This window comes from Rattus norvegicus, chromosome 8 (genome assembly GCF_036323735.1).
Source record: "Rattus norvegicus strain BN/NHsdMcwi chromosome 8, GRCr8, whole genome shotgun sequence".
Classification (NCBI taxonomy): Eukaryota; Metazoa; Chordata; class Mammalia; order Rodentia; family Muridae; genus Rattus; species Rattus norvegicus.
Window position 1 is genome coordinate 59,875,155 of NC_086026.1, and position 27,501 is coordinate 59,902,655.

Genomic DNA, 27,501 nt, shown 5'->3' on the forward strand with positions numbered 1-27,501 from the left:
TTCTCCAACCACAGATTATGTTGTTTTGGGTATTGTTTCTGTTTGTCTTACTGAGATAGAGACTTGCTCTGCTGTTGAACATCCTCCAGCTTCATCGTTTTGTCTAGCGGCAGCTACAGCACCAGGTGCCTGTCACACATAGCGCTGAGAAATGCCCACTAACATCCTCTCTCTCCTGATCCCTTTCAGGCAATGTCTGGTGATAAATGAACTTTGGCACATATACAACTCTAAAACCATATATTACATATGTACACTTCTCCCATTTATATTCCATAGTCATTCCACAGAGTTCTCCAGTTGAGTAATAACATGATAATTGGGTTCATGTACAGTCAACATCCAGTTCATCTCAGAAGGAAAGTTCTATTTCTACAACTTGTTCATTTCAATATGCATGTTCTTTTATTTGGAGGAAACTGCAGAATTCTCAAGTTATACATTGAAATTGTTTATAAATAAATACATAAAATTTCATTTATACCAAGAAGCTGGTTTATATCTTTATCTTGTGGGGAAAGCTATTTTATTTAGAGATTCATATAAAAATAATAGTTGGTTTGAAGAGGTCTAAGAAAATGCTGACTCTTAAAAGTTTCACTTACTGAGTGATAAACTAAGGTCATGTGACAGGAGACTTTAACTGTTAGATTCCAACGTAAATTCAAACTCCTCCCATAAGAAGTAATTTTCACGACTGTTTCCCTCACACTTAAATAAGTTGAATCAATTAAATCTAAACTCCAAGATCTCATCCAGGTTACTTTTATGAGTCTGTCTGCAGGAAGCCACAATCCTGCCCATTCTATACTCCCAGGAAGGTCTTCTCACCAAAGAGTTAGGCCACATGTCCCTTCACTAGGAGTACACAGCTTTAAACCGATGTGTAATTATTAAAGGGGTAAAACATTTGGGTGTAACTGGCATTTACAAAAGATTCATTTATGTCTATTACAAATAATTTATCTGGACTGACTCAATAATAAAATTAACTAGTGAAACTTTAAAAGAACCACCTGTTTAATAACATATAAATATAATGTCAGCAGAGGAAGAATAGAAGTTCGCAGGGAAATTATAATAACATAGTTACAGGCTTTTCAAGGTACTTTTTGAATTCAGCAAGCCACTGGGCTCCAACTGCTCCATCCACAACTCGATGATCACAGCTGAGTGTGACAGACATCACACTAGCCACGTCAAAGCTAGAAAGAAAAACATTGGTGGGTATTCTGAAGGGAACCAATGAGCCCAAGACAACAGCCGCCCACATGCTGATTCCTACCATAATCCTACCCAGGTAGATTATTTCCCTTTTATAATTTAGAGGACTAAATTTAGATCACTTACATGATGTGCAAACAAACAAACAACAAAATCTAGTTTTTAAATATCTGAGGCAGTTAACCAAACTGGTCTTGAACTTGCTATATAGTTGAGGTAGGCTTTGAACTTCTAACCCTCTTGATTCAGGCCCTAGAGTAGCTGTGATTGTAGATATGCATATGGAAACTGGTTCCATTCACCATTTATCTTTGGCTCAAACTATGACCTTGCAGAAAAAGTAAATACATGCCTGTGAATACAGGTTGCCAAACTACAAAACAAGCCAAATTCTGGGGTTTTTTTCCTATTATGATGTGGAAGTCATTAGCATTTTGCCTTTGACTACTGTCATAGTGCACTGGCAAGGACTCAGTAACAGATCATTTGGTCCAGAAAGCTATAATGCTCACTATCTGACTAAGAAGAACAGGCAGCTAGGTAGTGGTGGTGGTACATGCCTTTAATCCTAGCACTTGGGAGGCAGAGGCAAGTGTATTTCTGAGTTTGAGGCCAGCCTGATCTACAGAGTGAGCTCCAGGATAGCCAAGGCAGCACAGAGAAACCCTGTCTCCAAGAAAAAGAAAAAGAAAACACACCAACTCACCATCTAGAAATCTCAAGAGCACATCTCAACTATGACTGAAGTTAGTAAAATTGAAGTGGCTTCCACTGCATCTCACGCTGTCTTTACTGATTCGACTTAAAGCCATATGTAAAGCTATAATGACATAATGCGATGGCATTCCCAGCCCTCTCCACTTCCCCACTCACCCTTTCTCATTATCTGCAGGGATCAGTTTATCCTCGGAAGCACCAATTGCCAAAATACATGCCTGAGGTGGGTTAATAATCGCAGAGAAATTCTTAATTCCGAACATCCCTAAGTTGGAGATTGTAAATGTCCCACCCTAAAGGAAAAAAAGCATAAAAATAGATTGCATTGTCACCATAACCAAGAAAAAAATTTCAAACATTCTCTAATGGGGCCATGAGAAAACCTTTTATTTGAGTAGGACACACATTATATAAACCAAAGTCAACTGACTGAACCAGCTTTCCCATGCAGTTATGGGACTATGTTATGAAACTATGTTTTCCGGCTTTTCCCATGTAACTCAATCGCTTTGTTTTGAAGACCAAGTATCATAAGATAGAAAATGCAACAAGAGAAGGAGGCTGAGCTTCAGAGTAATGCATGCCTTACAGCTGAGGAATGGCATCCTACCTGGAACTCGTGAGGCTGAAGTTTACCCTCTCTTGCTTTGGAGGCTAAAGAAACAACATCACTAGCAATGGTTTCCAGTCCTTTTATGTGTGCATTAAACACAATAGGGGTGATAAGTCCTGCAGGGGTACTGACAGCAACGCTGACATCAACCACATGATTTCTGTCAAAAAAGAAAATAGAGTCAAACTCATCACCATATAAGACTTAAGAGCTGCAGGGCCAGAGGAAGGGCTCATAGCTGACAGCATTGGCTGCTTGCTCCCCCAGAGGACCCAGGTTCAATTCCCAGCTCACAGCTATCTGTAACTCCAGTTCCAGGGAATCTGGCATCCTCACACAGTCACACATGCAGGGAAAACACCGATGCATATAAACATAAATACACCTTAAAAAAGTAGCTGGAGTGTCTCCCTCAATTCTTCCATCCTGTGCCTTGCCAGAAGGAAGAGGAAGAGGAGAAAGAAGAGGAAGAATAGGAGGAAGGACCACCAAAAAGAACCAGCTTAAAGAAAATATGAATCCTGAATTTTTACTTCATACTATAGGTGTTTAGGATGTAGCTCAGGCAGTAGAACACAGAGTTCCAAGTCTGATACCCAGTGTCACTAATCTCTCTCTCCCTCTCTCTCTCTCTCACACGCGTGCGCACACACGTGCGCGCGCACACACACGCACACACACACACACACACACACACACACAATTTTAGAAGCAGTTGTGCTACTGTTCAGGGATGTCTATCCTATGTGTTAACATCTTGATGTATCTTCTCTTTCACTTATATTTTTTTAAAAAACTGAAAGGGGACGGGGAAGAAATGTATCAGAAGGTTGCTTTCACACTTATCCCCCTTGCTGTTCTTGACTAACACACCAAGTAGCTTACAAAAACACCACCCTAATCAGCATGAAACAAACTGACCTTTCTGGGTTGTAAGTACAAGTACATGGGCTGGAGTAAGTCCTCAAGAAAGCCTGAGCACATGGAAAAAATGAGTGAGAGGAGGGGCACTGAGGATGGGGCTGGCCAGGTGGCTCAGTGGGTAAAGGCACCTGCCGTCAAGCTGGCAGCTTCAGTTCAATCCTGGGAACTCACACGGTGGAAGGAGAAAACGTACTCCAGAAACTTGTCCTGAAGTTGGCCATGGCATACATGTACATCAAAGAGCAGGGGTTGGGGGTGGGATGAGGTAGAAAGGTAGGTAGAAGGGAAATAGAAAGGGTGGGGGAGAAAGGGAAACAAAACAAAAAAAAGCTGAGACACCATGGGAGAGAAACCAGAGTGCCCAGGACTCAGAGGTCATGACTCAGGAGAAACTAAGGGAGGCCTCCCAATCTTTTCTGGAGTAGATCAGCAAGGTCCCTATACCCTGGGCAGCATCTCTGGCTTTTATTTATTTGTTGAAATGTGTTTCACTCTGTAGGTCAGGATGGCCTAAATGTTATCTGTACCCTCTGCAGAGTTTCCTCAGTGAGACACTACATGAGCATTTCTCTGAGCTCCGTGACTTGTCCTGCTGAAGGGGCCATGGGGACCTGTTTGTAGTCAGCTGCCAGAGAAGAGCATCTAAGAGGGGACAGTTATGTGGGTCTAAGGCCCAAGTTCTGAGGCCTAATACGATCTCCAGGTAGATGGAATTAGAATGAAGAATCTAGTTGCTGTCTACAACAAACTGACTGGCTGTTCTCTGAGGAAACGTGTGAGTGGCAATGTGAGTGCATGAGCACAGGAAAGGGGGAAAGGAATTTTTTCTTTTTTTAAAAATATTTATTTATTTATTTATTTATTTATTTATTTATTTAGCAGTCAGTGTTTTTAATCACTGAGCCATCTCTCCAGCCCTGGAATTTTTTTCTTTTAATAATAATTGTAATAATGCTGGGGTTAGGAGGAGGATCCGAATTTGGTTCTTAGCACCTATGTCAGGGAACAACTCCAGTTCTAAGGGATTTGGTGCTTCAGGTTTCCTTGGGCATCTGCATTCATTTGCACACACCCATACCCAGATTCAGATATATAATTTTAAAAAATTAAAAACTAAGTATAAAAGTGCCTACCTACATTCTAGAAAGGGCCAGGGCTTGAGTTGGAATTCTGACACTGATCAGCTTACTAAACTGGGACAAACTACAGAACTCCCTGAGCCTCCAATCCTTCGCGTAAGCCATGGAAGTGAAAACACTCACCTGATAAAGTGGCTCCAAAGACCTAACGTGTGGTACCCAGCCTGTCGCATGCTGACAGAACTTACTGGTGTCCAGGGAACGGATTCCACCCTGCTTCCTGACAGTCATTATCAGTGTAACCAGACTGTTTTACACCAAATCCCTTTTACTGAACCCATCAGTCCCCACACCCCTACCTGCAGTCAGCAGACACAGCTAGCTCAGGTCACTGTGCAGTCTCCAGTCACTTACTGTCGTATAACTGTGTCCATCCAAGATGAGTTTGCTTCAGGAACTTTCAGGCAGGCCAAAGCTGAAGCTTTTATGATGAAGTCATTGACGGAGATTTTTCCTTTACCTTCAAGCATCTGTTAAGCACAACGAGCAACTGGTTTTATTAGCCCGATCGTCTGTCCCACACACTCCCACCCCCCCCCCCCCCAGCCACCCAAAAAGAAGCAGGTTCATTTATCTGCTGACTGGAAGCACAGCAGCAGCTGGACATCATGATTCATGGCATGTCCCTATTTTCATTCAACTGAACCAAGGCAGGGTTCTTTTGTTTTTTTGTTTTGTTTTTTTTTTTTTAAAGATCAAGTGAGCAACAACCACACTAACAAATGTTTGAAAAAGAGGAAGTAGAAAATTCCTCAAATCAGGAGTGAACTGGGGACATACTATCTTTCCAACATAAAAAAGAAGTACTATGAATACCCAACACCAACAAATTACAAAACCCAGATAAAATGCACAGGTTTCTAGAAACAACCAACCAGTAAAGAGTATAAACTCAGAATAGATGAAACTGGTTGTGCAATCTGCTAACATAAACTAGACCCAGACTTTTTTTTAGACAAGGTTTCTTTGTCCTGGAACTTGCTCTGTACACCAGGATGGCCTTGAATTCAGAGATCTGCCTGCCTCTGCCTCTTAAGTACTGGGACAAAGGCCTGTGCCACCACGGCCCAGCAACTAACCCACACTACCAAACATTTAAAGGCTAACATAAATCTTCACCAAGCCTTCTAAAGAACAGAGACTCAATGACCTAACAACTCCCCAGTGTTAGTCTGTCCCAAAATCAGACAAAAACAACAGCTAAAACCTAAACATTACCTTATGAATATAACAGCAAAGCCCTTAATAAAATACTAACAGACCAACCCTAGCAATATAAAGGAAGGCCCATTAGCTATGACCAATGGGCTTCGTTTAAAGAATGCAAGAGTTGGTAACACTGAGGACCAAGTGAAGTGTGCAGAGCACCACGTGCCTATTCTTCTGTCTCCTCTGGAAGCTTAGACAGGAGAAGCACTGGAATCCAGAAGCCTGAGCATCAATCACTGTGAGATCCTTTTCTTAAAAGGGAAAAGTTCAATTACTGTGGAATGCCCTAACAGAACAGAAAGATCACATGACTGCTTCAACAGCCCCAAAACACAAGAAAATTCAGTACAAAACAGAACAAAACAGTTACTGAACTTGGAGGTCCTGATGAGAAAAAGATCTGCAACCTCCCATAATTATCTAGCCTCATACTTCATGGTCCAAAAGTTATTCCCCCTAAGATCACAAGACAGGCTGTCTCCAGGGGGAATCTGTCATCCTCTTGTGGCTAGCCGCTGTAGGAACCTATAAGTACACACACACACACACACACACACACACACACACACACACACACACACACACACACACTTGCACAGATACAAAGCACAGAATAAAGCTTAAAAAGAAAAAGACAAAAAGGAAAGGAAAGAAGGGAAGACAGGAAGAAGGGAAATGTGCTGCACAGCTGAGCCTCGGCTATGGTGAGCGACAAGCACGTGAACAGACTTCCTAAGATCATGGGCAGAGAATTCCATTTCGCCTGCTGGTAAGTCTTCCAAGACAAAAATGTAAGACTGAGGAGAATGGAAGGATTGTGGCAAGGAGCTATTTGGGGTGGCAAAAATGCTCCAAAATTTACCATGGTATTATGGATATATTCTGAAATAGACGAGGGCACTTCAAATATGTGAATTGAACATGGCATTAAAATGGCATGAATATCTCAAAACTCATTCAAACTAATACACTAAATACAATGGATACATTTATCTGTCTTAGTACTTTGATTTTTAAAAATATTTTAGTTGTAGCTGGGCAGTAGTGGTGCATACCTTTAATCCTGGCACTCAGGAGGCAGAGGCAGGAGGATCTCTGTGAGTACAAGGCCAGCCTGGAGTACAGAGGGAATTCCAAGGCAGCCAGGTATATATAGAGAGACCCTGTCTGGAAAAACAAAACAAAAAATGTTTAGTTGTGTGTGTGTGTGTGTGTGTGTACACACATGTACATGAATGCATGTCATGTACCACATGCAAATGGGAGCATGTGGGTATTAGAAGTACCAGATCCCCTGGAAGGAGAGCTCCAGACAATTGGAAGTTGATGTGTTCATGTTGGGAACTGAACATAACATGTGTCCTCTGCAAGAACAAGTGTTCTTAAACCTGAGCCGTCTCTCTAGCCCAGTTCAGAATTCTGACAAGAGTGACCACCATCATCTTCAATCCCTGTGGCCACTCACGAGCTGTGCTGCTGCCTCAGTCATGCAGTCAGTGATGTGCCTCACATGCCCACTCTGTGCTGGGTACAGCATGTGTGAGGCACTGAACAATAAACAAACCTGTGCTCAGGAGTCACTGTGTGCCACACAGCAGCTTACAAAGTGATGTGTGAATGGGGAGGGGAAAAGGCTGTAGATTTAGAAAAGGAAGACCAGTCAAGTCCTTCAGGAGGTCAAGGAGAAAAGCACATGGACACAGTGGGGTCTATATGGAGAAAACACAAGTACAGAGTGTAAAGTCGGAATTCCAAGAAGCAGCAAGACAACCGGCGTGCCTTCAGTGGTGGGTAAAGAGCTCAGAAAGGTCACAAATACCCTGTGAAAGGCCTGTATGCCACTCTAAGGAGCTGATGGATGGGGTTCTTTTGCTCTACTATTTTTTTTAAGAACTTTTACATTTATTCATTTTACACAGTTGAAGATGTTCCTCATTCACTCTCTGCCTCATTTATTTTTAAAGACTTATTTTATGTGCATGCACAGATGTGCGTCCTGGGTGAGCCTGCTGCCTACAGCAATGAAGCACCAAGACTTTGGACTGGAGTTACAGGTAAGTTACCATGGGTGCTCAGAACTGAACCCATTCTCTGCAAGAGCAACGAGCACACCACCAAGCCATTCTCCAGCCCCTCTGCCTTCCTTCTTGAGACACAGTCTCTTGCTGAACATAAGTCACAGATTTAGCCAGCCTAAGCCAGCACCAGGGATCCTGTCTGCACAGCAAAGTGCCTGCTGTTTTACGTTAGAGCTGGGAGCTTCACAGTCATGTACCGAGTACTTCATGGCTCTCAGTCTCCCAGTCTTATTTCCATTTTTACAGTCCTTGACCCTTCTGATTCTCAACCATTAGCATCAGTTTTCTTCACCTCTCTGCTAATCCAAACACGTTACATTTTCCACAGTTTGGCCACATTTGTCTTACAGCACTGTGAATTCCCCAACTATCACTGGTCTCCTTCAACACTCTGCTGAATTCACACAGTTTTACTCAAAGTGTATTTGAGTAAAAATCAAGAGGCAGTTTTATAAAGAGCCTGGTCTACAAATGAATACTGCCACCTTTATAAACCACCTTCCTTCCTGTCACATTTAGTAGTGCCCTAATTCCATCATAAACTCGGCTGAACACAAACTGCTTTTGCTCTCTATCCTCAGAAGTACCTTATGCTGAGCTAAGAGCACATGTAGTGTCTGACTATAAACACATGAATACTATTTCTAAACTACCAAACAGCCCAAGCATCAGACCACAGAGAACTTGCTAGACTAATATCCATCTATGGCAAATGAGCTTCAAATGCTACATTCTCGTCAAGGGTTAACAGAAAAGCCAGAAAAGGTGGTGTACTCCTGCAATCCCAACATTTTAGAGGCTACAGCCTGTCACAAGGTCACTGCAGCCCTGGTTATATGGAGTTCCAGGTGTGAGGTACATAGTGAGACACTGTCCAGATAGTTGCAACAAATCAAAAGAAGTTAAATGAAGTTTTCCCAGGATATTCTCTATTTAACAATTTCGAGTGGCAATAATTTTCTATCATTAACCAGTTTCTAAAACAAAACACATGGCAACACAGCAAAGCTTTCATAGGAAAGACAGAATTTCCAGGTTTTACCTTATTAAGTTCCTTCCGCACCAACAGCACCTCTCCCATATTTACATCAACAGAAAGGTAATAATGAGGTATAGTCTGCTTCGACTGCATGAGCCTCTGCGCAATCACCTGAAACCAGAGGGAATTCAACATCAGTTCTCAGGTGGCACAGACTGTACCTAACTCAGTCTGCTTGCCTCTTCTTTGGCTCCCTGGTAGCTTACCTCACAGAACAGAGTAAGACAAAGGACTGCTCCTCCTAGGAGATTAGCCGAAACAGAGACTTCTTTACCCCCATTACTCAACTGACCAAATCAAAGTTCCTTAAACTAATAATCTAGCATTTTCAACTGGCAAGGTCCTTTTTGGTGTTTTAAACTACCACACACACAACTAAACAACCAGAGTGGAGATGCCCACAGCCCCGGTTGCAGACTTCGGTGGTTCTCTTACTCGACGAATGTTGCTGATGGGGATGTCTATGAAGACACCTGCAGGAGTTGGTGCCACTCTTGGACCCGGGGGAGCAGCTGCTGCAGCGGCCTAAGAGGGAAAAGAAAAGGCTCTCAGTGACTGCTAGATCTTAGCATGTGACATGCTAAAGTGGAACAGCAAAGTTCTGAGGAGTAGCTGGTTCCACAGGAGTAGCTGGTTCAATCTCCATGGAGCAAAAGGGACTCGGATTAGACTATTTGAGAATATTGCTCTTAATTCTTTTACTTAAGAGTTTTAAATCATGTTTTAAGAGGTAGCATTTTTTGAGGAAGAGTATATTCAATGACTAGTTTTTATTGATGTTGTAAAAGAAGTCAAGGAGTGGTGATATGTACCTAAATTCCCAGCACACAAGACGCTGAGGCAGGAAGACTTCGAGTTCAAGGTTAGCCTGCTTCCTCAACATAACCAGAAGAGGTGGGGTGTGGAGGTGAAGAGAAAACAAAGCATTTTTAAATTGAAGAATTAAAGAAAGAAATATAAAACAAAAGGCTGTGGACCAGGATGTAGCTCAGTTACAGGAGTGCTTGCCAAGTGTGTATGAAGCCCCCAAGATTTGGTCCCCACAAGAATAATAATTTTAAGTTGACTGTGGCTAAAACCAAATGAATGAATGAATGATAACTCACAGGAGCAGCCTTAGTAGGCACAAAAGAGTCAATGTCCTTCTTGATGATTCTGCCTTCTGGTCCCGTCCCTGAAGAAACACATGAGTATCACATATGTGACAGTATACCAATGGATCTCCAAGGTCAACACTGTGACCCTGAAAAGACCCTCTCTCCCTCAGAACAGTGGCTTTGTTAATTGCTCATTAATCCACAGAGTTCCCTGGATCAATAGGAGTTCTTCTGTTTGTTGGTTGTTTTAGTTTTTTTTCGAGACAGGGTTTCTCTGTGTAGCCATGGCTGTCCTGGAACTCTCTGTAGACCAGGATAGCCTCCAACTCAAGAGATCCAACTGCTTCTGCCTCCTAAGTCCTGTGATTAAAAGGCGTGTATCCTCCTGACCCCCCCATAGTAGTTCTTTTTAACTATGGTAAATAGTTTTATTCAATTAAATAAAAATCTTTTATTTTCCTGCATTTTATTTTATTTCTTTGCTTTTAAGTTCAGAAACACTGACATAAGAATAATACTGATTATAGCTTATAAATCAAAAAGGGAAATTAGCTGTTGACTGTGGTTATCTTAAAAAGCAAAACAAAGAAATCAAAAACAAAAACAAAACAGAAGCCCAACTCACTGAACCTTGAAACACTCTTATTTGACCATAAAGTACAACCTTTGTGTAAAGTTGACAATTTTCTGAAGAAATAAACCTTTTTTACTTCAGAATAGTATGAATAATGTGTAACACAATGATCTCATTCTTAGAATCATTCATTTCTCATAATTTCCAGGTCTTTCACACCAACTAAAACTATATCAACCCACACTACAAACCAGGGAGGAAATATTACAATGTCTCTAAGAGACTTTCAAGTTCTCTCACAGCCTTAGTTTATTCAAATTCCCCTCCCTCCTCCCATCTTTACCTCAGGGTTAGGGTCTCAGTTTTAGGCTTAGGCCCAAGTACATCATCCTGACTTTGAAGCAAATTCAGAATTTAGTTATTATAATACCTTTTACACTGGCCCACTTCTAGAAAAAAATTGGTCAAATTGATTCATCTTCCCCCATGGCAGCCTTTTAAAGGATTCCTGTTGTGTGCAGTTCTTCCCAATTCCTTTCCTTCGTTATGAAAACAGAGTTGGCTAGAACTGTCTCTCCTCACCAGGAGCTCTAGAACAGAGGTGGCAGGCAGGGACCTCTATTAGATTCCCCACCTTTTAAGCACAGAGAAACCATAACCTCCCCTGCAACCGGAGCTGAGCTTGATGCCACGACCCTCTCTCCCCTCTCTCGACCCCTCAAGAGAAAACCAGCTACCCATCACAGTTAGCGGAATTAGCATGTTTTATTGCTTTGCCAGCTCCCCAACAAAACACAAAGGGTGATCATAAAGCAGTGTGGTATAAAGGGCAGAGCTTTTTTTCGGAGCTGGGGACCGAACCCAGGGACTTGTGCTTCCTAGGCAAGCGCTCTACCACTGAGCTAAATCCTCAACCCTGGAAACACGCAGCTCTTGTTCAGAGCTATACTGTGAGAACAACAGGGCAGTGAGGCAGAAGGTGCACCATGTGCAAACACTCACAACCATGCACTGGGCTCTCAACACCAGAAGCCTCAGTTTCTTCCTCTATAGTTAACGTTTTGGCTAAATTACTATGCCCTTCTATCTGACTTTTGGTTCTTCTACAATGTAGTTTTGTTTTTTTCCTTCTCTTGCTCCCTCCTCCACAACCCCAATAATGAAATAAATACATTAATTAAAATAAAATCCCTGAAATCCACAACAAACACATTCTCTCTTTGTTGGTACTGTCATAAGATAAATATAGATATATTTGGTTTTTTCCCCAGGTTTTTGGCATAAGCCTTCCAAAATCTAGGAAATTCCCCAAGTGATATTTGCTTTTTCCAATCAAACCTCTTTACATCACACTACTTTGTGCTGATGAGGTGACTGAGGGTGGAGCTTCTGGATAAGGGACATCAGTCTTGTTAGCCTAAAGACCAAGTACTTGATTAGTGTGATAACTTTCAATCTTCTTTCCATTCCCCTCCCCTGCTTCTTGCACCAATTCCAACTAAGAGGAGAAAGAGTGGAAGTTGAGTTCAATAGCCACTGACCAGTGATTTATTCAATAATGTCTGTATGACATGTGCATGAAAATAATGCTGTGACATCCTGTGAGCTTCCTACTTGGTGAGGACAGCAATGTGGTGGCAGGATGGCAAGTCCTCAGAGTGCATGCGTGCACTGTGAAGCCCTCCAGAGTACATGGTGCTGCGGTATCTCTCCCTGCTATACCTTGTCATATGCATCTGTACCACTGGCCGAGCCTGAGCTGGATTCTTTACAATATCTATCAGTCATTTTAGCCAATTACCAAACCCATGGAGACCTGGCAATCTATGATTTATTGCTAATGAATTAAACATGCAGGTGGCCCTGGAGACTTGGAAGGAATCTGAAGGAAGAGCTGCCCTCACCTATGGAGTCTCATTCTAACTGAGTCGTTAACATCAGAAGTGAACTGAACCACTGGACACTCAGTTGGTGGTTCTATGGAAAAACTCCAAATACTTGGTGTCAGTGAATCACACAATCCTGGATCCTGAGCTTGCTGAGCCAGGGCCACAAAGTCTGGTTCAAGTCCCAGGACTAAAATAAAAGTGCACGGAAGGAGACTACACTCTGCTGACCCTTCCACTCTTCCTAGCCCTGACCGTTATCTCCACCCCTTCCACCTTTCCTTCCCTTCCCCAAATGACATTTCTCAGGCTGTTAGAATCATCCCCTGCAAGACTTCCCAACAGTGCTAATCTTCCTTCAACACCAGGGGGACTAACTGTTGCTTGGAATAAAAAGTAGGCACTTGATTGAAAGCTCAGAACTGAAAACCTGAAACAGTGTCACAGAAATTTCTAGAAACCCAACAGTCCCCAGAAATTGATCCCAAGCCCTAGGCTACTTCATAATCTCTTTAATGTCAGCCATTCTCAGACTCTCTCTAAACTGATAACCTTAATTTACAGAAAAACACTAGCAAGGAGGGCTTCTTCCATCACCAAACCAACCATCCATAATCTCATTTAAAGCAGATAAACTGTTCTAAATTCTACTAAAGGCCAATCCTACTTCTTTTGATTGATACTCAAGAATGCTGTTTCCTGCCAAATCACTCTACCCCCAACTGTCTCTAATGGACCAGGTTCTCAACGAGGGGACCCCTGGCAACAGCTCAAGATGCTTTCTGTGCCTCGTGATGCTAGCGCTCACACAGTGCTAGACAAGTGCCCTACCACTGTGCTGCAGCCACAGCCACCTCGGTCTGTGCAGCCCAGCAGACCTTCTGGTCCTTCTGCCTCAGTTTTTTGATTATAGGCCTGTGCCAAACGGGCCCAGCTTCTGATTCTTCTCACCCTGGATTTCTATTCTCCCCTTTCCTCCTCATGCTCCATTATGTTCCTCAGACATGTCAAGGTTGTTTGATTCCAGACCGTGGGATACTGGCATAGTGCCCTCTGCCAAAATGCTTTTCTCCAACCCTTCACAAGGCTGGTGCACAGGTGACTCCTTGTCTGGAGAGGAGGTCCTGTATCACTTCCTCAGAAAGATCTTCCTCACCCATCCTAAAAGTCACCACTCCTGTCACTGACCGGTTTGTCACTGAGTCTATTTCTTTTTAGTCTTAAGTCACCTCAGTTCATAATAAAATGCAGAGCCAGGATAGCACATATGCTTTCTCTGCACAAGCACTGTTTACTTATTAATCTTCATACCGTATTAAGTGTTATTTTTATATACAAGTAACAGCGCCAGAAAAGATCACACTGTTAGCATAAGGCAGAGCTGACATTTAAGCCTGAGCATTCTAGCTCTGGATCCCACGCTTAGCTATAATGCTAGACTTTTGTTATTTCAATCACTCCTGTTGGCCAGTGGAGTCAGAATGTTCTCCATCTTATGAACAAGTACCTGATGCACAGATGCTTCTCAATAAATATATGCTTAATAATAAAGCAATCACTTAACCCAGCTGTAGGATGATGTCATTATGCAGCAAGGCAGGTCCAGGATAAGGAGTACCCTATCACTGGACGAGAAGGAAGGGTAGGCAGGGAAAAGTCTCAGAAGGAGGGAGGAGAAAGAGGAGTGAAGAGAATCAAGATGGAGACAACAGAGCACGACCCAGATCCAGATGGACTAGGTCAATTTTATCTTGTCCAGGTGGGTGGCTTATATCTTTATTAATTGGCAGTTAATTTATTGTGTGCATGTATTGTAGACTGAAAATTTAACATATAAATCTAATTGTTAAACTACAAGTTTCCAGAGCTTTGATTTTACTGGGCTACAGGGGATGTGAGCAAAGTTCCTGGCGGGCAGAGACAGTCTGTCTCAGTTCTGGAAGCTGTGCTAGGCTACAGAATGCCTGGGGCTAGTGTGGCATGGCATGGTGCCATGCTAGAAAGGCCCATGGAACACCATATTTGTCAGGCATGGTAATAACCCGCCAAGGGGATAGTGTGTAAAGTGACTGGCATAGAAACAGCTGGAGCAAGTGGCTCCCGCAGATCCTTGCGGAGTGGGAACGTGCGGGTACTGGTAGCCGCCAATCCATTTTTATTTTTACCGCAACACCTAGCCTGCATGAAAACAATACCAAGGTTCTTCAACATATCCCTTTAACAAAATAACCAGCACTGCCACCTCTCCAACAAATGACCTGACTAGTCCAGGCTCTTCAGGCACAATTACTAACTCAGCCCCTCTGTTCTTTAAAACACCTTAAACTTGTCTGATAATAAGCATAGATATGTAAAGAATGCACCAACAAACAGTAGCTTGGTGGTGAGTGAGAACCAGACTGAGGGCAACAACTGCAGATCTGAGGACAGCACAGGGTAGTAGGAAAAATACAGAAATTAAAATAGGACTTCTAATCCTAGCTACTCAGGAAGCTGAAGACAGAACATTGCAAGTTCAGGGCCAGCCTGGGCAGTTTTTTTTATTTTGAGATGCTATAACAAAACAAAGAAAAGAGAGGGGCCTATGTGTAAATATATATGTGTGTTGCAGTGCCTGCCTACTATGATCCTAGGTTCCTGTTTTAAGAACAAAAAGCAACAACTGGGCTGTTGAGAAAGCTCAGTGTAAGGCTATTACTAATAGCCTAATGACCTGAGTTCACCCCTTATGCATAAGGTGCCACACTGCACACAGAGGTCAGAGGACAAACGACAGGAGCAGTTCTCTGTTTCTACTGTGGGTTCCAGGGACAGTACTCAGGTCAGCAGCCGCTAGCACTTTTACCTGACGAGCCAGTTTTGCTTATTGCTACACTCAGTTAACCAAATCCTGAGATGCAGCCATGTCTATAACTCAATATTGCTCAACAAACACATATACTTTTGCCAACACTTAAGCAAGACAGGATAAAGACAAGGAAATCGTAGGGATATGAGAAGGGAAAGGATACCCCTCTCTTTGAAGTAGACAGAAGCCTCTCAACTCCTGAGAAGCAAGAATTCCAACATTAACATCTGCTAAAGCTGATTTTCCTCCCAGTAACAAACCAATAATTTTCTAGGAAGCTCATCAAAAGCCCCATTTATAGAAAAGACTTATACTATAACCCTTATGGCTCCTGGTTTTGTCTATAGAGTATAGTTCCATCCACGACATCTCCCCACAATTCCACTCACCAAGGGGAAAAAAGAGACACCACAGTGGTGTGCATGGCTAATGGTGGCATCTAACTGCAACTCTCCCTGTGTACCCACACTTATACTTGGGTATGTCTGACCTTCTCTGACTGTCTCTTAAAAAGCCCATACTCACCTTTGGGTATGAATTATTATTTCCCAGAGAATATTTCTCTCAATCTCCATCCTTAAAATCTTCATTAAAAGAATCTTTTAATAAACAACACTGTTCTTTGATGTGCTTTTGATTTTTGTGTGAGCACGTTTCTTCTTTTAGTTTTTTAAGACAGGGTTTCTCTGTGTAGCCCTGGCTGTCCTGGAACTCACTCTGTAGACCAGGCTGGTCTTGTACTCAGAGATAGGATTATAGGTATAGGCCACCATGCCTGGCTTGTGAGCATTTATTTTTAATAAAACCTCAACTCAGCTTCATTCCAACAAGTCCCGAAATTCTTTTCTGCCCAAAGCCACAAAGCCTGGGTTTGCCTGAGTCCAGGTCCATAAGATCACAGGAGTTAGCCCCTCAGAGGTCAGAGGGCAAACGTGAGTCACTACTGTTGAAGATTTCCTATGAATCGAAGAAAGTTTGAAAAGGCACACAGATTACATAGGCAATAGAACAAATAGAACACAGTAATGCTTTCCCTACTCCATGAGAGCGAGAGCAGCAAGGATGCCTCCTTCCAAGATGTGTACAGCTGGCCTTACACTCTGCATTTAACTAAACTCTAACTGGATAGCCCCTTTCTTCAGAAAGAAACTTACCTTTAACTTGGGTGAGGTCAATCCCTTTCTCTGCTGCCAATTTCTTTGCAAGAGGGCTAACGAACACCCTTCCCTTTGGTCCAGCAGGAGCGGCTGAGGGGGTAGGTGCTAAAGGCTGGGGGATGGGAGGAACAGCTGCCACCTTTGGGAAAAAAGTTAGAGAGTATCTACTCATCACTGCAAAGATAATCTGACAAAACACATGTTCATATTTTATAATTTAATGATATTTATGCACTTTCCTGGTTTGACTAACATAGAAGACGAATGGCAAGAATACTTTCTGTCAGACACAGAAACAGTTTATGCAAACAAGAGAGGTGTGGAATTAAAACTGACCTAAGTATAACATACTTACTGCCTGTCACTTCTTGTCATTTTCCCCTTTGAGACAATGCAAGCCACTGTGACCTCCCTGCTGCGGCCTCCCAAGTACCTGAACCACAAAACACCTTGCTTCTGGTCAATTCTTTACCTTCACTGAGTATATAATTAACCTGAGTTCTGCTTTATTCAATCTCATTTCAGGATATAAAATGATAGCATCAGGTCCCATGTTTCAAGTACTTAAGGAATGGACCCCACCGTTCCCTGACAGCATCTGAATCAATGAGAGTCTGAGAATGCAAGCTTCCTCTGAGGAAATGCACAGCTCTTCTAACCCCATGGAGATATGCAAGTGTATGATGCTATTACAAGTCATGTCACATCAAGGTCCAAAGTCCAAAACATAGGCTTCATCAGCTACCATCACAAATACCAGAACTAAGAGTGGAAACAGGTCGTTAGTTAAGCAACAAAAGATGTGGGGTGAAACCATCACCTCCTCCCATGGACATGACCATCACACCACTAACAGGACTTTTAACCTAGTTTTGTTCTCAGCAAGGCTTAGGATGGTGGCAGAGTAAAGTACTAATCATCAGGTGGGCAGCATAGCGCGCGCGCGCGCGTGTGTGTGTGTGTGTGTGTGTGTGCGCGCGCTCAGATTAACATGTATTGCCAGTCACTTTCCTTCGTGTAGGATCTGGACCCACAGAAACCTGAGCTATCATCTGCCTGAATGGACAACCCAGGTTCAGAAGTATACTTACTGGGGGTGGGACAGGTGGTGGTGCCTGTGGCTTTAAGCTGGTCACTTCTGTTGGCCTGTAGTCTGCAAATGCTGCTATATCTTCCTGTTTTTCTACTATGATACATAGCGGGGTTCCCAGAGGAACATCCCTTGTGCCTTCAGGGACCAGGATTTTTGCCAGATAACCTTCTTCTTGTACTTCAAAGCCTTAAATAGAAAGAAAATGGTTATGGGACTCAGGCCTCCACCACTCCTACATTCTCACTAGGGTTTCAGGTAAGACATTTTTCATATTCAAACTACTGGTATTGTTTTTTTGGTTTGGTTTTATTTTTTGCAAACTATTTAACTTCTCTGTGCCTCCCTTTCTGTCTTTAACATGGGAACAGGAATAGTAGAGCCATCCCTCTGTCCTGCATCCCTAAATCCATTAATGATTAAAAGTGTACAGGGCTGGAGGCATAACTCGGTAACAGAAGTCTTACAAATTTGCTCAAGGTCCAAGGTCCAATTCCAGTGACCCCACCCCACTGTAGCCACTCATTTAGGGAACTTGCACATACAGACTTTCATCCTTGAATCAGGTTGCTAACATATATTCCAAGGAATGACTGACCATGCAATCCTTACATAAATGTTATGGACTTAAATCAATTAATGCTTTTAAGTACTTACCCTGCACAAAGTATAAATGAAAAATGCAATTAGCCCTCCAAATCTATGAGATCAAAACAATTTGGGGAAAAAACTGCACTTGTGCTGAGCACACATGAACGCCCTTCTGGAGCCAATCCCTTGTGCATATTGACCTTGTCTGTTCTACAGACACAGTGCAGACAGTGGCTCATTCTAAGAGTTACTGGAAATGCCCCAAGGGCGGCCTTATGTGGCACTCACAGGACACTAAGATAGTATCAGCTAGAAGTCAGCGTTACATGGAAGTCAGATTACAAGAACTACCAGCAGGACAGCAGCATGGGACTTCAGCAGTAAGTGTTCTCAGAGCTCCTCAAAGCCTATAGCTGGCATCAGGCTAAGTTTTCCAATGTGATGAAATACACTGGAGTATCACTGGAGTCTCTACATTACCAGGTAAGGTGTTACTCAGCTACGGCCTCTCGTAAACACTGATGATGTATAGAAGTAAAGCCTAAAGCTGGGCGTTTTCTTGTAACTACACCATCAGGAGCCTGAAGCAGGAGGATGGTAGCTCAAAGGTAGCCTGTGCAACATCAGTTCAAGATCAGACTAGATCACACAGCAAAAAGTTCCCTGTAAAGAACTAGCAGCAGCACGGCACGATAATACCTGATTGTTATGGTAGTACTCAGATCTCTTGTGAGTCCCAGGCCATCCACGGTGAGTGAGACCCTGTCTCAGAAACTTACTAATTAATTTAATTCAACTAAAAATGGCAAAACCAAGCTACTGACAAGGGCAAGTTCCACCACCCCAATCTTGCTCTCTGCAGTTATGTACTTCTTGATGGACAGACACATCTCTAAAGATTCCTTCCACTTCCAAACTGGAAATATTCAAGAGAAGATGTGTTGAAGCTGGGCAGAGGAAATGCACATCTAAAGCTTGGCAACAAGCACCTTTGACCACACCAAACCATGGCGCTGGCCCTTGCTTTTCCTTTAAGGCAGAATCATTTCTTCTAATAGCTATGAGGGAATCAGGCACAGTAGTACACGCCTGTAATCCCAGCACTTGAACTTCAGTCTCATCTCAAAGAAAAAAGGAGGAGGAGGAGGAGGAGGAGGAAGAGGAAGAGGAGGAAGAAGAAGAGGAGGAAAGAGAGGAAGAAGAGGAAGAAGAGGAGGAGGAAGAGGAGACAGAGCATGAGGAAGAGGAGAGGAAGAGAAGGAAGAGGAAGAGAAGAGGAGGAGGAAGAGGAAGAAGAGGAGGAGAAAAAGACTATTAAAAAGTACAGTATGTCAAAGAATAAGCTAGTGAGAAGGGGTCTTACTCTTTGATTGGCACTTGCCCTAGGCTACCAAGAGAATGGTGAAGAGCACTGTCTGTGACCACTACTGCCTGATGATGATGTCCTGCTCTGTCACTATGGCATAGATAAGCCTTCTGCTTCTAGAAACCATGGAAGAGTGGAAGGAGTTAATGACACCTAGGATTACAATAGACGCAAGCACAGATACATGACTGCATAGTGGATAAATCAATGAAGGGGCACATGGAACTGTGATACACATGAAGACCAACATCCCTGTCACTTTCAGATTATGAGACTCATCTACACCCTGGGTACTGTTTTCTCTCAGAATTACCTGAAAGGCTTTGGTATTCTCCTGCCCTAGAGGGCGTAACTTTCTTCCTCCTCTCTCTTTCTTTTCCCATGTTAAGACAATGGCAGTTCTGGTACAACTTCTGAGTACCATAAAAATATAGCCATGAGAGCGAACTGGGCCTAAGAATAGACCCTGACATATCCTCCAGCGATGAGTACAGCTCAGAACTGACATGTGTGGCTGTGATGACTTTGCTGTAAAATATGTTCCAGGCAGCAAATCTCAGGACTGTAAACGTCACATTATCACTCACTCAGTTCAGGAAAGGATGGCCATCCTCCTCCTCCTCAACTACCCAGAGCTGAAGAATCTCACCTATGGTGGCCTTGTCGGTCTCTATCTCTGCCAGCAAGTCTCCTTCACTCAGCTTCTCTCCCACTTTCTTTTCCCACCTCTGGACGGTGCCCATGGTCATGGTTGGGGAGAGGGCAGGAAGAACAATCTGCAGAGACAAATGCCACTCATCAATGCTTAACCAGAAAGCACTACACAGAAAAGCATTCAGTGCAGTGAGACCTTGTCACCCATCACAAGTCTTTGTCAATCCTTTTCCCAATTAAAGCATCCTTCAGAACCAGACACCCTAACCCATCCTCTATCCTCCAAAGTGAAAAGCAACAGGGAGACAGGAAAGATTTCTTTCATATGGTCAAAACAACCCCCCTACACACACACACACACACACACACACACACACACACACACACACACACACACACACACACACACACACAGTATCTTTGCAACCAGGTTACTGGTTCTTAATTTCTAATGCTGCTACAGGGAGACAGGAAAGATTTCTTTCATATGGTCAAAACAACCCCCCTACACACACACACACACACACACACACACACACACACACACACACAATCTTTGCAACCAGGTCACTGGTTCTTAATTTCTAATGCTGCTACCCTTTAATAGTTTCTCATGATATGGTTACCCCCAGGCATAAAAATAGATTTGTTGCTACTTTATAACTGTAATTTTGCTGTTATGAATCTAATGTAAGTAGCTGATATGCAAATATCTGATTGTGACCCATGTGAAAGGGTTGTTTGGCCCCTGAACGGGCCGTGACCCATAGGTTGAATGATCTTGGTGGAGACAAAGCACTCTGCTGAATTTGTTGTGTTCTTCAATAAGCATCTTTTCACCCATAAGAAACCACACTTATTTCACACACACACCTAATAAGTGTGTGTGTGTGTGTGTGTGTGTGTGTGTGTGTGTGTGTGTGTGTATTAAATTAAGGGCTAGAGAGAGGGCTAAGTGCTCAAGAACACTTGCTCTTGCACAGGACCTGAGTTTGGGTCTCCATGGGTCAGTTCCCAACCACCTGTAACTCCAGCTTCAGTGAATCCAATCCTGCCTCTGGGAATACCAGCATGCACATGACACACATGTGCACACACGATTTTTAAAAATGAACATTAGAGCTCTTCCTGGAACAAAGGATGAGGTTCAATAGTAGAAGAGTAGCTGACTAGAAGAACAATACATTATATTTTTTGAGACTTTTTAAAAAAAAAACAAAAAACACTCTCTCTCTCTCTCTGCGCGCGCGCACGTGTGTGTGTGTGTGTGTGTGTGTGTGTGTGTGTGTGTGTGTATGTGTGTGATATGCACAGGTGTACATAACATAAATGTCCAGTACAGAAGTCTGTGCTATCTCCCTCATTTCCTTGAGATAGGGAAGTCAACAAGCCTTGCTCTCTAACTCTGTCTTTGCTCCTTATAGCACTATGGTCACAGAAGAGGACTTACCCCCACGATGACCTCTACACAGATAAATGCAGTGTACCCACACACACACTAAATGCATATAAAAAAATTTGTATTTTGGACATGGTTTCTCTGTATAACAGCCATGGCTGTCTTGGAACTCAATTTGTAGACCAGGCTGTCCTCAAACTCACAGAGATCTGCATGCCTCTGCTTCCAGTGTGCTGGAATTAAAGGCCTGTACTACCATGGCCAGCTGATACATATACGTTTTTACTTGCATTCCTATTTATATAATTGTGTCCACTAAATTTGGGTGGCTGTCAGTTATCTGCTATCTTCTTTGTCTTTTAAATAGGAATAGCCTTATAGTAAGGAAAAAAATCATTTCAGTCAAAATTGTTTCTAGAAGTGGGGGAAAAAAATAAAACAAGACAGAAAATTCTTTTCTGGTTTTTTGTTTGTTTTTGTTTGGTTTGTTTTTTGTTTGTTTGGCTTCTGCTTGAGTGCTGGGATTAAAGGTGTGAACCACCACGCCTGCAAGACTTAGAAATTCTTTAAAAATTATTTTCGGTTCATAGTTTCTTTTCTTTGTTGCATAATCACCAGTGAGTAAGTGAAAGTATAAGTGTGTGTGTGAGTGTGTATGTGTGTGTGTATGTGTGAGTCTGTGTGAGTATGTGTGTGAGTCTGTGTGTGAGTCTGTGTGTATGAGTGTGTATATGTGTGTGAGTGTGTATGTATGTGTATATGTGTGTATGTGTCTGTGGGGGGGTGGGGAGAAATATACTCATTTATGTATCTTTACCATCTCAAAGGATTCTTAGGGCCCAATTCTAACACTTCAACACAAAGTAGGATAAAATGGAGAAACGAGGTCTTATGCAATAAAATAAGGTTGCTGAACTGAAAGAAATAACCATGAAAGCTAAAGACCAAGAAAAATGCCATCATAAGGGATTGTTAGCAATAGAAATGGAGCATGATTTCCAGAGAGAAACTGATTCACCCAGAAAACTTCTCATAGGGTTAAGGAAAGGTCAAATCTTTTTTTTTTTTTAATTTATTTATTTATTCAGACACACCAGAAGAGGACATCAGCTCTCATTACAGATGGTTGTGAGCCACCATGTGGTTGCTGGGATTTGAACTCAGGACCTGTGGAAGAGCAGTCAGTGCTCTTAACCACTGAGCCATCTCTCCAGCCCGAAAGGTCAAATCTTAATCCTGTACATTTTACTTCCCACATCAAGACCACACAGGGGGTTGGGGATTTAGCTCAGTGGTAGAGCGCTTGCCTAGCAAACGCAAGGCCCTGGGTTCGGTCCCCAGAAGACCACACAGACACACAGAGGAAAGTTCTAATATCTAATAATGTGATTTAGTGCATGTGCTTTGTCGTCTGTAGACATTTTTCTTCTTTGGCTCTTTTTTCCATTTGTTTGGTTCTATTCTAGTTTATTTTTATTTTATTATTGTTTTTCTCGTTTTTAGATTCTAATATAAAAGAGAAGGAAAAGGTACAGGTTTGGATAGGTTAGGGAAATGGAGAAGATCTGGGAGGTAGGAAACTGTAATTAGATTATGTAAATGAAGGAAAATCTACTTAACAAAACCATGACTTAGTTTCCTAGACGATATTAGGTTCATGATAATCACATCTATGGACACTAGCATTGTTACAATGTCATCCTGTAGACGTATTCGATACTGCTTGTTCTTTTTAAATGATTTATTTTTATTTTACATGCATAGGTGTTTTGCCTGTATGTATGTCTTTGTGAGGGTGCTAGATCCCCTGGAACTAGACTTACAGACAAAAGTAAGCTGCCATGTGGCTGCTGGGAATCAAACCTGAGTCCTCTGAAAGAGCGGCCAGTGCTCTGACCATTGAGCCGTCTCTTCATACTTATTTTTTCTTGTTATTTTCTCATTAATGAGTATTACTGAAATACTTCATCTATGCTTAGAAGTAGCCCACTCTAGGGTTGGGGATTTAGCTCAGTGGTAGAGCGCTTGCATAGCAAGTGCAAGGCCCTGGGTTCAGTCCCCAGCTCCGAAAAAAAAAAAGAAAAAAGAAAAAAAAAAAAAAAAAAAAAAGAAGTAGCCCACTCTAAACCAAAGGAAAATATCTGGGGACTTTCATTCAACAGAGAGCACCTCTTCTCTACTTAAATTCTACTTGTATAGGAAAAAAAAAAAAACATTTGCAAAACCTTTAACATTGTTTGCAAATGAGAAAAACCAAGCATGATCCTGTATCCTGAGCTAAGGCTGAGAAAGGTTAAAGAAACTGTCCAAGCTCACACACTTGGAAACAACGAGAGTACAAGCTGTCAAGCTTCACAGTTAAATCTCTGTGGACTGCCAGTGACGGGCACTTACATATAACAAGTTTTCAGGATGCAATCACCACCCATAAAGAATATAAAGAAGCAGTCATCAGGAGCCGGCACTCAGAAGCTGAGTCTTACCTGCATGTGAACGGGATAGGAGCTACCTGGAGCACTTGCAGAAGGTGCAGCTGGGGCAGCAGCTGGAGCTGCAGCTGGGGCTGGGGCTGCCTGTGTGGCAGCTGTTGCTGAATCCAATGTATAATTTTTAAAGGCCTCAATATCCTGAGGCCTGAAGAAAAAGAATACATAAATATAGAATTTATGAAGCAAATTCAATCCCTAACCTCCCAGCAAGTCCTCAAATGTCTTTAACTTCCGAATTGAGTTAAAACGTTTTAAAAGCACAAATTACAAGGTTTTTTTTCCAACTCACTTTTCAACTGTGATACAAATGATAGATCCTACTGGAACATCTCTGGTCCCCTCAGGAACAAGGATCTTTGCCATATAGCACTCCTCCAAGCTCTCAAATCCAACAGTGGCTTTATCAGTTTCAACCTGTTAGCACAAGGCACTGGCTTAGGTTTGTACTGCCAACATGCAGTTAATTAGAACGTGTCTAGAAATCCACACCAAGATAAACCCACTACCACAGACTTGAAAGAATGGTTTTAAAACATTTTGGGTAGAGGCCAGGCATTGCTAGCATTCAGCAGGCATGGCAGGCCAGCCAGAGTTACATGGTGAAACCTTGTCTCAAACAGTCACTTTAGCTAGCTGCTGACAACTTAGCTGACCAATCATCTCTAATAACTGGGAAGAGGGGAGGGGAGCAGCTTCTTAAAGAGAAAGAAGTAACTACCTACCAGAAGGCTAAGCCTCAGTCTATTGACAAAGCCACTCCCTTAGAATCATCTGCATATTTTAAAACTTACCTCTGCAATTAGATCACCCTCACTGATTTTTTCCCCTTCTTTTTTTTCCCAGCGGGCTATGGTGCCTGCCTGCATTGTAGGGGAAAGTGAAGGTAGTGGAACCTGCAAGAGAAAAAGAAGCATACATTTAAACAGGGATACTCAACTCTCTTTAGTGTGCTTTAGTTTCATCCCACCCAATTCCATGGAAAATATTTACTGAGTCCCATTACAAATTGGTCACTGTTGATACAAAGGGAGTTCTAGCACCCCAGAAATTTCATGACTTTCAATGGCAGGTTGATCCTCCAGTCAGTCTGGTGAATCTGAGAAGCACGTGAGACTTCATAGACCTTTTGCTTATATCCCCAGGCTTAAAGCTCTTCTTTCAACAGAAGAGATCCCCACTCGGAAGGTCTTGGGCAAGGGACCATAATAGATCTGAAAGGGAGTTGGCTGACGGAGGCCTCTCAAGGAGGATTCCCCGCGCCAAGAAGCGGGCTCTGAAGGACAACAGGCTCCGGGGTGGATCACTCACCTTCTGGTGCGGAGGGAGGCTATAAGAGCGGCGGCTGGGCGACCCCAGGAGTTGTTGCAGTATGCGGTTACGTGGGACGGTGGCAGAGCCGTAGCTCCAGCCGCACAACGAGCGGACCCCATAGCTGGGTATCCCACTGCCGCAACGAACTGCGGCGGGGCCGGTCCGCGGGCCCTTCAAAGTTGCCCACCGAGCCCTGAACCCGGCCCTGGGAACAGCACTCTGCACCCTCCGCGCACAGACGCGCCACATACTGCCACCGACCCCACGCCCCAAAGGCTCCGCCGTCTCCGGAGTGACCTCTCCAAGAGCAGCGCGGCTCTGCCGTCAGCCGCGCACTGCGGTCGCGCAGTGTCGTAAAAGCGGCTGCTTGGACTGGCGGGCGGAACGCAGGGCGTCGGCGTGGGTCTGCCGGGGAACTGGTCAGAGACAGCCGGGAGGGACCCGAGGCGGCAGCTCGGATCTACGGTGACGAAGGCGTTTCCAGGCAGTGCGGGGGCAGTGCACGTTTGGTAGAAACGGGAAAGGCCCTAAGAGAGGTGTCGCAGAGGTTGGGAAGTACGGCCAGCTCTAAGGTGGTGGCCTAAGGGACCGAGAGTCGGACCGGCTACAGCCTGCGGTCAGGGAGGCGGTGCCAAAAGGAATGACCGTCTTTGCTTTAAGAAAAAGCTGGGGAAAGGAGTCTGGACGGACAGTAATCCAAAGCTTTAGGTCAGTGGGTGCGGGCGCACCTCCAAAAGTTGGAGAAAGGAAAGGCCCTCGAGTGACCTCCGGGGATTAGAGGGTGTCCCTTGACTGCAGAGCCCGCCCAGCGCAGGCTGTCGTAGGTCCTTAGCCCCCCTGAAACGGGAGCAGCAGGGTTTTCAGTCAAATGATATTAAGGGCAGCCAAGAGAAAGGTACCTTTTTCACATTTCGAGTTAGTCTCAGAGGACTAATTATAGTCCCAATATAAAGATACTTGTTTGTAAAAATTGTTTTATTACCCCCAGATGACCACTGTATCCTCTTAAATAGCGAAAATATTTAAGACATACAGCAGACAAGGTGGCACATTCCTTTAATTATAGCATTCCGGTGGCTGAGGCAGGTGGATCCCTAAGTTCCAGGCCAGTCTGGTCTATATAGTTAGTTGCCAGGCCAGCGTGGGCTACAGAGATTCTTTTTTAAAAGAAAGGTTTAAGATACAACTTTGCAAAAGCCATTGTCCTGCTATTCTGCAGTTCTGTGAACTCAATGGGAAAACATCAAAAACCTTTCTTAAACTATGGAGTAACAATGTAAAGTCAAAAGAAAAAATGGCACCTTAAGCGTCTGAACTGAATCACACCAACCTAGGTTGTTTCTAGATAAGGCTGCCTACACTGAATTCCACCGAGTCACTGCAACTGTGGCTCTGAGGACACCTTTGCACTGCCTTGCCCTCGGTGTCACACAAGGCCAGCCAACACCGCTTGAAACACCTTGGCACAGATTCACCAAGCATGGTGTGATTCGCACTGGTTTTACTGTACAAAGTTTTCTGCTCTCACGTGAACATAATGGTTTTAATTGCAGAAAGCAGACATTTCCCACAGTTATTATATATAAACATTGTAGCAGTATAATCTTTAGGTTGAATAGTTAAGAGTATTTGAATCTTAAAATTGCTGTGGCTTACTTGAATTTCATCGAAAAATCAATCAATGAATTTTGGTTTGATATTAGGACAAAGTTTTCCAGTAAATGTCCACATTTTGTTACCTATTTTTTTAAAAATTGACATGATTTTCTGTATATATGCTAACACACTCAAACTCTGAGCCATCTCTCCAGCCCAACACTGAGCTATCTTGCCAGCTCATGTTACAGATTTAGGTGAGGCAGCAGCCTCAATATTAACAACTATAAATCAAAATATTTGTCAACTTTATGTATTGCAATATCATATATTTAAGTTGTTTTTTTAAACTTGCAGCACAGTTAACACACGATATCTCATTTATAAACCTAAACTATGTGTCCATACTAAAAGAATATCTAACTAAAATGGGTATATACACATTGTAATTTTTTTCAGTCATTAATAATGGAGTTTGACATTCACAAAAATTATTTTCT

The 27,501-nt window shown here is 43.0% G+C and overlaps 1 protein-coding gene across 2 annotated transcripts; it reads right to left on the bottom strand.

The window, feature by feature from the left end:
• Nucleotides 1-382: 382 nt before the first annotated feature.
• On the bottom strand, nucleotides 383-25,793 carry Dlat (dihydrolipoamide S-acetyltransferase). 2 transcript variants are annotated; one of them, NM_031025.1, is made up of 14 exons: nucleotides 25,403-25,664; nucleotides 24,886-24,987; nucleotides 24,384-24,508; nucleotides 24,089-24,239; nucleotides 20,202-20,328; nucleotides 17,597-17,784; nucleotides 16,503-16,644; nucleotides 10,050-10,117; nucleotides 9,379-9,468; nucleotides 8,947-9,054; nucleotides 4,972-5,087; nucleotides 2,552-2,714; nucleotides 2,098-2,234; nucleotides 383-1,205 (listed from the first exon to the last, which is right to left on the bottom strand). In NM_031025.1, the coding sequence occupies exons 1-14, from the start codon at nucleotides 25,652-25,654 to the stop codon at nucleotides 1,076-1,078; spliced, it is 1,899 nt and encodes a 632-aa protein (NP_112287.1). In that variant the 5' UTR covers nucleotides 25,655-25,664; the 3' UTR covers nucleotides 383-1,075. The 2 variants fall into 2 exon arrangements, with proteins under 2 accessions (NP_112287.1, XP_063122274.1); XM_063266204.1 differs by lacking the exons at nucleotides 383-1,205; nucleotides 2,098-2,234; nucleotides 2,552-2,714; ... (2 more) ...; nucleotides 9,379-9,468; nucleotides 10,050-10,117 and adding an exon at nucleotides 10,138-11,204 and having other exon boundaries at nucleotides 25,403-25,793.
• Between the last annotated feature and the right edge of the window lie 1,708 nt (nucleotides 25,794-27,501).